At 47.7% G+C, this 12,486-nt stretch overlaps 1 protein-coding gene across 1 annotated transcript; it reads left to right on the forward strand.

The window, feature by feature from the left end:
* Window positions 1–6,652: 6,652 nt before the first annotated feature.
* Window positions 6,653–11,443, forward strand: GMFG (glia maturation factor gamma). Its single transcript, XM_059904470.1, has 7 exons — window positions 6,653–6,721; window positions 7,106–7,202; window positions 7,300–7,349; window positions 7,798–7,847; window positions 10,491–10,573; window positions 11,043–11,116; window positions 11,290–11,443. The coding sequence occupies exons 1-7, from the start codon at window positions 6,719–6,721 to the stop codon at window positions 11,359–11,361; spliced, it is 429 nt and encodes a 142-aa protein (XP_059760453.1). The 5' UTR covers window positions 6,653–6,718; the 3' UTR covers window positions 11,362–11,443.
* The last annotated feature ends 1,043 nt before the right edge of the window (window positions 11,444–12,486 follow it).

Below are 12,486 nucleotides of genomic sequence, written 5' to 3' on the forward strand. Positions count from 1 at the left end.
CCAGCGGAGAAGGGGGCCGCGGGGGTTCAACGAGGCTCACGAGGCCCGCCCCCCGCTCAGTGGGATTGGCCGGCTGCGCGGCTGACGGGCAGTCGGCACGGCGGGCGGGGAAGGGGCGGGGCGCGCGCGGCGTTGCCACGGGCAACGGGCCCGGCGGAGCCCGGCGGAGCCCGGGATTGGGCCTCCCGGCCCGCAGGGGGCAGTCTCGCGCGCGTCTACCTCAACGGCCTCGAGCTAAGTCACAATTCCTGATTCTGGCGTTCAAGGCCCAGCTGTGCGCCCCGCCTGCACGCTCCGCTCTGGGCCTGAGCCCCGCCACCACCTGACCGTCCAGGTAGCAAGTAACCGCTCCGGCTGCTGGAGTCTCAGCTTTCCCACCGCAACCGTCTCTGAGCCTGTTGCTTCTTCTCTCAGATAGGAATTGAAAGAGAGGAAGCATTTAAAAGCGCTGGGCAGGGCTTCCCTGGTGGCGCAGTGGTTAAGAATCCGCCTGCAGATACAGGGAACAATGGTTCGAGCCCTGGTCCGGGAGCAACTAAGCCTGTGTGCCACAGCTACTGAGCCTAGGCTGTAGAGCCCACGTGCTACAACTACTGAAGCCCGCGCACCTAGAGCCTGTGCTGCACAAGAGAAGCCACCGCAATGAGAAGCCCGCGCACTGCAACGGAAGACCCAATGCAGGCAAAAATAAATAAATAAAATAAATAAATTAAAAAAAAATATGTTGATAAAGCGCTGGGCGCAAAGCCTTCAATAAGTGGGAGTTGTTGCTCTGACTGTTGTAACCTATTCATTCCGCACACTGTGCTGGATCAGCGTGAACTAAGCAGAGCGGGCTGTCAGGTGACAGAGGCGTGGTTGTTAGAGGAACCCAAAGAAAGGCAGTCGGAGTGGAACATAGAGTTCACCGCGGCCAAAAGTTTGGCCACTTGAGAGAGTTTGGATTTGTCCCGAGGACACTGAGGAGCCATGGAAGGGCTTCAAGCCAAGGAGAGTCAGTGGGGGTTTGGAAAGATGTCTCTGGCTTCTATATGGAAGATGGATTGGAGGAAATAGAACTGGAGCTGGAGAGTCCAGGGAGGCAGCTGGGGTAGGAGAGGGGCGTTTGCACCAGGGTGGGACTGTGGGGAGGGGAGGAGGAGTGGGTGGCAGGGATGCATGCCCAGGAGGCCCGGGAAACCTGCTCTGGGACTGGGTGGCCGCAGAGGGGTAGGGAGGGAGAAGTCCAAGACGAGGCCCTCTGGCTAGAAGGTTGGGGGGATTAGGGGCTTCCCTGAGAAGGAGACCCAAAGGAGAAGCAGGTTAGGAAGATGCTGAGCCCAGTGTGTGCCACCCAGCATCAGGGTTTAGGCGGCTCCACACCCCTGGGTCTAGGGCTTAAGAGAAAAATTGGGGCTGGAAACCAAGATCTGAGGATGATCAAAGATGGTAATTGAAGCTGTGGGAGTTAGTGACCTATCCTGCGGAGGGTATGAAGGAGGAATGGAGACAAGGACTGGACAGAACCTTGAGAAGAGGAGACGTATAAGGTTTGAGCAAAGGAATTGACACTCTCAACAAAGATTGAGAAGGAGCAGCCAGAGCGAGAGGAGGAAGAAAACCAGGAAAACATGGCATCTCAGACGCTGTGAGGAAAGGCCATTTTATTTATTTTTATTAAAAAACATTTTTTTTTAATTAAAAATTTTATTTATTTATTTTTGGCTGCGTTGGGTCTTCGTTGCTGCTCTCGGGCTCTCTCTAGTTGTGGCGAGCACGGGCTACTCTTCGTTGCAGGGCGCGGGCTTCTCATTGCAGTGGCTTCTCTTGTTGCGGAGCATGGGGTCCAGGCGCACGGGCTTCAGTAGTTGTGGCACTGGGGCTCAGTAGTTGTGGCTTGCGGGCTCTAGAGCGCAGGCTCAGTAGTTGTGGTGCACGGGCTTAGTTGCTCCACAGCATGTGGGAATCTTCCCGGACCAGGGCTCGAACCCGTGTCCCATGCATTGGCAGGCGGGTTCTTAACCACTGCGCCACCAGGGAAGCCTGGAAAGGCCATTTTAAAACAGAGTGGGGGAATATCACAAATCCTAAGCATTACCCCCTCCATTTAAGCAACAGCCTTCACACCATATAGAATGGTTGTGCTCTAAGGATGCTGGTTCATTTATTCATTCAATAATATTTCTTGAGTACCTAAAGTGTGCCAGACACTACTCCAAGTGCTAAAAATTCAGCAGTGAATGAGGCAGGCAAAAATCCCTGTCTTCATGAGGCTTACCTTCTAGTTGGGGGGACAGAAACAATAAATAAATACTTACAATGTAACTTGGTAATAAGTTCTATGGAGAAAAAGCAAGCTAAGGGGATTGAGAGATGGGGTTGGCACTGTTTTAGATGGGGAAAAGCACCTTTGATCAGGTGACATTTGAACAGAAATCTGAAGGAGTGAAGGGATGAACCATGAAAGAAGGAGGGTTCCAGAAAGAGGAGCCAGCAAGTGCAAAGGCCCGGTGACAGGATCATTCACAGAACCAAAAAGGGGCTAGTGTGGGTGGAGAGGAGTGAGCAAAGAGGAGAGTATTGAAAGACAAGGTCCAAGAGGTAATGGAGGAGGGGTCGTGGCAGATGATTTATTAGAGTTTTTAAGGCCACTATAAGGACTTTTGCTTTCACCCAAATAATAGTGGAGCCATGAGAGGGTTTTTGAGAGGGCAGGCATGTCATCTGGCTTGTTTTTTTTTTTTTTTTTTTTTTTTGGCCACACCGCACAGCATGCGGGATCTTAGTTCCCCTGACCAGGAATCGAACCTGTGCCCCCTGCAGTGGAAGCACAGAGTCCTAACCACTGGACAGCCAGGGAATTCCTGGCTTGGGTTTTTTTAGGATGTCTCTGACAGTCCTATGAAGAATAGAGTGTTGAGAGGGGGGCAGGAGCAGAGAAACAGGAGGCTGCTGTGAGATTTCAGGCAGAAGAATATGGGCTGTGGAGGGGGAGAAGTAGACCAGTTCTGGTTATATTTTGAAGTTCAGAGCTGACAACTTCTGAGGTACATCGTCAGAGGAAAGAGACGGGTCAAGGGTGACTCTAAGACATCCAGATGGATATGTCACACTGACAGTTGGATATAAGAGCCTAGAGTTCAGGGAGAGGCCCAGCTGGAGAAATAATTAAGGTATCCCCTTTGAAAACCAAGAAACTGATGCTATCAGGAAGACAGGAAGATGGATGGAAAAGAGAAGGGGACCGAGGACTGACCCCTGGGACACCTGACTGTTAAAAGGAAGCTGACATATGATCCTGCAATCGCACTCCTAAGCATATATCCAGAGAAAACTATAATTTGAGAAGATACATGCACTGCAATGTTCCTTGCAGCACTATTTACAATAGCCAAGGCATGGAAACAACCTAAATGTCCATCGACAAATGAATGGATGGACCTAGAGATTATCATACTAAGTCAGAAATAGAAAGACAAATACCATATGTTATCACTTATATGAGGAATCGAAAATGTGACACAAATGAACTTATCTACGAAACAGAAACAGACTCGCAGACATAGAGAACAGACTTGTGGTTGGAGGGGCGTGGGACAGGGATGGATTGGGAGTTTGGGGTTAGCAGATGCAAACTATTATACATAGAATGGATAAACAACAAGTTCCTACTGTATAGCGCAGGGAACTATATTTAATATCCTGTGATAAACCAAAATGGAAAAGAATATGTAAAAAAAGTATGTATGTGTATAACGGAATCACTTTGCTGTACAGCAGAAATTAACACAACATTGTAAATCAACTATACTTCAATGAAATTAAGAAAAAAAAAGAAGGTCTGAGCAGGCACAGCCAGAAGAGCCAGAGGAAAACCAGGCCAGGGTGGTGTCCTGGAAGCCAAGTGAAGAAAGTGTTTGGGGCACGGGGTGTGATGGATGGTGTCAGATGCGGCTGACAGGGCACAGCAGATGAAGACTGAGAATTGACCATTAGGTCCAGCACCACAGATGTCCTTGGTGGCCCTGACAAGGGTATGTCATTGGAGAGAGACAGGAGTGAGTCTGCTGGGAGAGAGTTGAAGAGTGAATTGGAAGGAGAAATTGGAGGCAGTGAGTGTGGACAGTTCTTTCAAGAAGTCTTGCTGAGGGCCTCCCTGGTGGTGCAGTGGTTGAGAGTCTGCCTGCCAATGCAGGGGACACGGGTTCAAGCCCTGGTCTGGGAAGATCCCACATGCTGCGGAGCAACTGGGCCCGTGAGCCACAACTACTGAGCCTGCGCGTCTGGAGCCTGTGCTCCGCAACGAGAGAGGCTGCGACAGTGAGAGGCCCGCGCACCGCGATGAAGAGTGGCCCCCGCTCGCCACAACTAGAGAAAGCCCTCGCACAGAAACGAAGACCCAACACAGCCAAAAATAAATATAAATAAATAAATAAAAATTAAAAAAACAAACAAACAAAAAACGGCTAACATATTTGTTAAAAAAAAAAAAAAGAAGTCTTGATGAAAAGGGAAGGAAATGAATGGGCAGTGGCTGGACAGGAGACAGGGTTTTTAGTTTTTAAGATGGAAGACATAACACAGCGTGTAGGCTGAGGGGAAAGGTCCAGTAGAGATGAAGACATTGATGATGCAGGGAGAAGGAGAGCAACTGCAGCAATGCCCTTGAGGAGGTGAGAGAGGGTGGGATCTGCCCACTGCTATGGAGGGAAGTCAGTACAGTGAGCCAGACATCGTGGAGCTGGATCCTGTAAAAATTCTCTATTGTTTGCTTATATATTCTCATGGAAATGCACAGGTTTCTGATCAATTACTTCCCTTTTATTTCTCCTTTATATGACAATTAAGACATTATATTGATTTGGGGGAGAACTTATGTGTATAAGTATGTTGCATTATCTAGGAGTTTCATTTCAGGATGGGAACTGGGGGGGGCAATACAAAATGCTCTTAATAAAAAAGGAGTTATTGGTCTGATAGGATGGAACACCATTGTTGTAGTGCCACTATAAGGCCCATGAGGTTGAATAATTGCAGGAAAAAATTCACCATTACTTGGGTGCTGTGGAGTCTCCTCTCTATTCTCCATTTCCCCATCAACCTAATAAGTGGCAGTTTGACCAGCAAACATCTCTAATTTCCCCCTTTCAGCTCTGGAATTAAAATATTCCAGATTGGAGGGGGGGGTGGGAATCCAGGAAGTCTTCCTGGAGGAGGGGCTAAAGAGCTCATCATTCAATTATCAAAAAATCTACAGATAATAAATACTAGAGAGGGTGTGGAGAAAAGGGAACCCTCCTACACTGTTGGTGGGAATGTAAATTGGTACAACCATTATGGAGAACAGCATAGAGGTTCCTTAAAAAACTAAATATAGAACTACCATATGATCCAGCAATGCCTGCGCATATATCCGAAGAAAAACATAATTCAAAAAGATACATGCACCCCAGGGACTTCCCTGGTGGTGCAGTGGTTAAGAATCTGCTTGCCAATGCAAGGGACACAGGTTCGAGCCCTGGTCTGGGAAGATCCCACATGCTGCAGAGCAACTAAGACCATGCACCACAACTACTGAGCCTGCTCTCTAGAGCCCGTGAGCCACAACTACTGAGCCCACGTGCCACAACTACTGAAGCCCACGTGCCTAGAGCCTGTGCTGTGCAACAAGAGAAGCCACCGCAGTGAGAAGCCCTTGCACTGCAATGAAGAGTAACCCCCACTGACTGCAACTAGGGAAAGCCTGTGCACAGCAATGAAGACCCAACACAGCCTAAAATAAATAAATTTATTTAAAAAAAAAGAGATACATGCACCCCAGTGCAGCACTATTTACAATAGCCAAGCCATTGAAGCAACCTAATGTCCATTGACAGACGAGTGGGTAAAGAAGATGTGGTACATACATACAATGGAATATTACTCAGCCATAAAAAAGAACAAAATAATGTCATTTGCAGCAACATGGATGGACCTAGAGATTGTCATACTGAGTGAAGTAAGTCAGACAGAGAGAGACAAATATGTATCTCTTATAAGTGGAATCTTAAAAAAAAGGTACAAATGACCTTATTTACAAAACAGAAATAGTCACAGATGTAGAAAACAAACTTATGGTTACCAGTGGGGAAAAGGAGGGGAAGGGATAAACTGGGAAATTGGGATTGACATATATACACTACTATACATAAAGTAGATAACTAATAAGGATCTATTGTATAGCACAGGGAACTCTATTCAATTCTCTGTAATGACCTATACGGGAAAAGAATCTAAAAAAGAGTGGATATATGTATATGTATAACTGATTCACTTTGCTATACACCTGAAACTAACACAACATTGTAAATCAACTATACTCCAATAAAAATTAAAAAAAAAAGCTCATCATTACCTACTGTGTATTGAGTGTGTCCACCATGCTGGGAGATATGTGAAACTATTTTATCCTCATAACAATCCTGAATCAGAGGCGTGAAGTTACTTAGCTAGGGCCACACAGTAAGGCAGCATTCGAACCCGGTCTGGGTGACTGCAAAGCCTGGGAGGTCCCAGCAGATGAGGGGAAGGAAGGAGGGGGAGGAGTCGTCTGTGACAGTTGTCCCAGAATGGGCATAAACAGGATGTGGTGTTAGATGAAACCTTTCCCCTACCCCACACCCTGCCCCCTGTAGCCCTGGTCCCCACCCCTAGAGGACAGCGGAACCCAGAAAAGAAGAGGCCTGTGGACAGAAAAGTCATGGTCGGGGCCAGGGTCGTATGGAAAGGGCTAGGGGCTGGAGTGGGGCTGGGGCTAGGAGGATGCCAGGGTGAAGGTCAGGCTGTGGAAGGGAGGTCAAGGCTGGGGGAAGAGAGACTGTGGTTCCGGGTTTAGCCCCAGGCAAGCAGATCCCTGGTCCACCCTGGGCGCTGCCCAAGGGCACCTGCTGAGAGGGCTCGAGTCCAGCCTCTGCTCTGCAAGGGGCAGCATCTGGCCTGAGGGAAAGGAGCCTTTTCCTGATGTTCACAAAGGCAATCTATGGGCTATTGGGTCTTCCTCTTCATTAGTAGATGGAGAAACTGAGGTTTGGGGAAGGGGGCAGGGCTGAGGCCAGGCGACTCAGCTCTTGCTGGGCTCCTCTGACAGTCTGACTCCCTGGTGGTGTGCGAGGTGGACCCAGAGCTAAAGGAAAAGCTGAGGAAATTTCGCTTCCGGAAAGAGACGGACAATGCGGCCATAATAAGTGAGTGTCATCTTCCCTCCTGGAAGGATGGGGTATGGGGACAAGCGTGGGGGCAGATGGGAGGGGCGTCTAACCCCCATGTGCCCTCCCTCCTCAGTGAAGGTGGACAAAGACCGGCAGATGGTGGTGCTGGAGGAAGAATTTCAGGTGAGGGGATGGGGGGATGGGACCTCCAAGAAGGGCAGGGTGGGACTGGGAGACCCAAGCGACTGTGACTGATGCTAAGAGCCTGGCATTGGGGGCCAGAAAGACCCGGAGATCAAGTCCCAGCTTAGCTGTGACCCTAGGTGAGAGACTTCACCTGTATGGGTCTCTCTTTCCTCATCTGTGAAATGGCGATAGCAGTCCCTACCTCTTAGGGTTGTCTGTGGATTCAATGATTTAATCCTTGTAGTGGGTTTAGAAGAAAAGTGTCTTAACACCTCTGGGCTTCAGTTTGCTCACCTGTAAAATGGGGATAACAATAAGACCCACCCCTCTGGGATTCGGGAGAGGTCAATGAGTTAATCCATGTGTATTTCTTGGACTAGTGCCTTGGCACACAGTAAGTGTTCATTTAATGGCAGTCTTTTTTTTTCTCTCCCCTCATCCCCAGAATATTTCTCCAGAGGAACTAAAAATGGAGTTGCCAGAGAGACAGCCCAGGTATCCTGGGGGAAGGAAGGGGAAGGTCAGGCCATGGGGAGAGGGGTGATGATAGGGATACAGACTGAGGGACTGCTTGGGTTCCAGTCGTATTCATGGGCTTGGGATCTATGCCTTTGAAGTCAAGTGTTCCTGTCCTAGGACTTTTGGTTTGTTTAACAAAATTTTATTGCAGAATTTTACACTAATAGTCATATGTAATGTTAGAGTTTGCTTTTTTTGTACAAATCGTGTCAGGTTTTGGTCTCAACATTGCACTTACTTCATTTAAAAAAAAAAAGTTAAAATATCCTTATTTTTCAATAAATAAGGGAATACTTTGAGTAGCAAAGGATTTATTTGACCTTTAATGATTGGGGAGAATCCTGTGTGAAGCCAGAGGAGCCTGGTGCTTTCGTGTGTGGAGGAGCTTTTTGACACTTCTGTGAAAACTGGTCTCTTTAGATTTTTCATCTCGACTGGGGTGAATTTTGGGTGCCCTACAACTTTGAGCCTCAATCCCAGGCTCTAGATCTCAGTCAGGACCAGCATCCTGGGCGTCTGACAAGTGCAGTCACACAGGGCCCCGTACCCAGAAGGGAGCCTTGAATGCAGGGCTTGATGCTCTACGACTGCCTGCTGTCTTGAAATTCTTTATAGTTTTATCTTTGAATCTGTGTTTTGTGTGAAGTGTGATGGAACAATGGAGCATGTGCTGGGGGCTTGGAGCCTCCCTCAGCTCATATCTCCAGCCTGGATGGGTTCTCAGCTACCCACTCCCCGCATTGCCCAGCAATGGCTGCTGCCCTCTGTCCCAGACAGGGGACCTGATTACAGATTCAGGGAGTGTCAGGGTCAGGATCGGCACTCACCCCCTGCGTGACAAGTTCCAGGGTGTGCCTTTGAGCATTTCCACTCCCTCTGTGAGTGTCCCCACGCCCAAGACAGCGTGATTTTAAATAGGAAATTTTAAAAGATCAATCTGGAGAGAGACTGCAGAAGAAAGGAAAAAAGCCTTTCTCCTGTGTTTATGACAAGGGGCCCTGCATTTTCATTTTGCACTGGGCTTGGGAAATTATGTAGCTGGCTCTAGTCTCAGCCCCTGATTCTAGTTCTCTGGATAGTAAAGCATAGTGGTTGAGCACTTATACTCTACCAGCCAACTTCCTGGGTTCAAATCTATCCATAGAACCTTGGGCAAGTGACTTCGCCTCTCTGGGCCTCAATTTTCCCATCTGTAGTATGGGGATAATAATAGTACCTACATCATAGGGTTGTTGTGAATCAAATAAGCACTTACTTATTTATTATTTATTTATTTTGGCCACGCCACTTGGCATGTGAGATCTTAGTTCCCTGACCAGGGATGGAACCCGCGCCCCCTGCAGTGGAGGGGCAGAGTCTTAACCACTGGACCGCCAGGGAAGTCCCTAAGCCATTTTTTCTTAAAAAAATTTTTTATTGAGATATATTTGACATATTATATTAGTTTCAGGTGTACAACATAATGATTTGATATTTGTATATACTGTATTACAAACTGTTCACCACTCTAATCTAGTTAACATCTGTCACCATACATAGTTAAAAAAAATTTTTTTTCTTACGATGAGGACTTTTAATATTTACTCTTTTAGCAACTTTCAAATATACAATACAGCATTGTTAACTATACTTACCATGCTGTACGTCACATCCCTAGGACTTATTTAAAATAAATAATGGGAAATAAAATAACTGGAAATCTGTACATTTTGACTCCCTTCACCCATTTCGCCCACCCCCACCTTCGGCAACCACTAATCTGTTCTCTCTGTTTATGAACTTGGTGGTTTGTTTCTTTGTTTTTATTTTTTAAATTCCACATATAAGTGAGGTCATAAGACATTTATCCTTCTCTGACTTATTTCACTTAGCATAATGCCCTCAACATCCATCCATGTTGCAAATAGCAAGATTTCGTTCTTTTTTATGGCGGAATAGTATTCCATTGTATGTGTGTGTGTGTGTGTGTGTGTGTGCGCGCGCGTGTGTGTGTGTGTGTGTGTACTGCATCTTCTTTATCCATTCATCCATCAATGGACACTTAGGTTTTTTCCATACCTTGGCTATTATAAATAATGCTGCAATAAACATGGGGTGCATATATCTTTTCGAATGATTGTTTTCATTTTCTTTGATAACTACCCAGCAGTGGAATTGCTGGATCACATGGTAGTTCTATTTAGCATTTACTATTATTATTATTATTTTAATTATTAAAAAGACTTTTAATTTTGAAATTATTATAGATTCACAGAGAGTTGCAAATATAGTACCCCTTATCCAGTTTCCCCCAATGGTTACATCTTACCTAACTATAGTGCAGTATCAAAACTGGGAAATTGTCATTTATACACTGTATGTATAGTTCTATGTTATCTTTTCAAAAAAATTTAATTAATTAATTAATTATTTTTAATACAGCAGGTTCTTATTAGTTATCCATTTTTATTATTATTTTTAAAATCATTTATTGTGTTTGAGGCCAGTACCCTGGGTCTCAGTTGTTAACCCTAGGTTCTCAGAATCAGTCAAGATTTCAAGGTTGTGGTCTCAGGTAATGGGCACTGGGCCTGGGCTCCAGGCCAAGTCCTGAGTTTGAATTCTCTTTTGCTGCTGTAGGTTCGTGGTCTACAGCTACAAGTACATGCACGCCGATGGCCGAGTGTCCTACCCCTTGTGTTTCATCTTCTCCAGCCCCGTGGGTGAGACACAGCTCTACTCATCCTGAGAAGGGGGTCTTAGAGTCTGTGTGAGGGTGTGTAAGCGTGTGTGTTTGAGTGCAAGTGTGTGTGCATGCCTGTGACTGGTGATTGTTTGACTGTGTGCATGTGTGTAGGTGCCTGTGTGAGAGTGTGGTGTGAGTCCTGAGAGGGCATTGGGTGGAGGTGGAGGCACAGAGCCCCCATCCTCCTTAGTCCTGAGGCGTATAAGCAAACTCACTTCTTCCTTTTACCTAGAAACCCCTGTCTGGCCCCAAACCATCTCCAGGGACCCTAGAATAACTTCAAGCCCCCAAACAAACCTGGAGACTCTGACTATAGCCTCCAGGGACCTCCTTAGAACAGTTCCTGGGACTCTTAGAAAACTCCAGGGTCTGCAGGACATTACTAGGGCCTTAGAGAACACTCTGGCATTCCCCAGTTATGCTTCCTTCTTCTCTTTTCCACACAGGCTGCAAGCCTGAACAACAGATGATGTACGCAGGGAGCAAAAACAGGCTGGTGCAGACGGCAGAGCTCACAAAGGTCTGGACCTGGGGCTGAAGCTCCCGAGTGTGAGAGGGAGAGTCTGGACTCCTGGTCTGAGGCAGGAGGGGGCTGGGGATCTGGGTTCCTGGGTCTGAAGGAGGAGGGGGTCAGGGTCCTCACTGTTTTCGTTTCCTGAGTGGATTATAATACTGAGCCCTCTCTCTGCCCAGGTGTTTGAAATCCGCACCACTGATGACCTCACAGAGGCCTGGCTCCAAGAGAAGTTGTCTTTCTTTCGCTGACCTCTGGGCGGGGGACCTGAACTCAGGCCCCCTAGGACCTGAACATCTGAGACCTTAAAGAAATTAAAATGCAAGAACTCAAGAGACCCTCAGTTCTGGCTCAGTTTCTGTTCCTCACTGTGGGCCGTAGGTGGCAGTCCTGCAGTACCAGCCTTAGGCCAGTAGAGGTCAGGCAGATCCCGTGGACGCCTGCTGAGGCCTGGGAATAAAGGAGGATACAGTACCTGTTCCTCTGAAAGAAAGGGAGGGGCCTGCAGGATTTCCTAGGGAGAAATGAGGGAGGCCTGGTCTCCTAGAGGGATTGGGAGGATATCTGAATCTGTGGAGGGGCCACTCCCAAGGGGGACAAGGACACCTGCGTCCCTGAGAGTAAAGAAGGCAGAGTGCCTGTCTCCCCACCTCTCACCTTCCCACCCTAGCAGGCATTAGCTTGTACCTATGCTAATTTTCTCAGTGAGCCCCCAGGCCGGAAGATTTTAAAGGCAGAAAAGTTGTTGAAGTTACTATAAAAGTGAAATATAACAGCTTCAGGGGCTGGGGAGTTGCTGGGGGTGGGTGGTTTGTGCAGTTGGGTAGGCCTGAGGCCCAGGTCTGGGAAAGATTAAGAGGATCCAGGACTCTCAGTGGACCCCTGAGGAGTATGAGGTTGAGCAGGCAGGAAAGGGACACTGCCTGCCCCTGTCTGGAGATTCTTCTTTCTTTCTCTGTCATCTCTGGGTATTTGACTCTCTAAGGCTTTCTGTTTCTGAGGGACATTCAGTGATCACCCACAGTGTACCAGGCTCTGAGGATTCTGAGATGGGCAGGTCTTCAGAGTTGAATCACTGTCTCTCTCTGCCTCTCCTCCGGGTCTCTGATTGTTCCTCTCTCTGTCCCTAGATTCAGGGACCTGGGAACTCCCTCCTCCCAGCCTTTTCCAGGTTCCTAGTTGAGAGGTGGCTGTTGCCATGGTAACAATGACAGAGTGACCTTGGGCCCTGGCTGCCCCTCCCCCAGCCCTGTCATTCCTGGGGGAGGGTCCACAAGCCCAGCTCCAACCCTTCCCCTTCCTTCCCAGCCTTAACATGCCATGTCCTCATCACCCCACTCTGTCCCATCCCTTGCCCCTTGTCCCCAGTCAGGACA

Source organism: Balaenoptera ricei, chromosome 19, assembly GCF_028023285.1.
Source record: "Balaenoptera ricei isolate mBalRic1 chromosome 19, mBalRic1.hap2, whole genome shotgun sequence".
NCBI classification, from domain to species: Eukaryota; Metazoa; Chordata; class Mammalia; order Artiodactyla; family Balaenopteridae; genus Balaenoptera; species Balaenoptera ricei.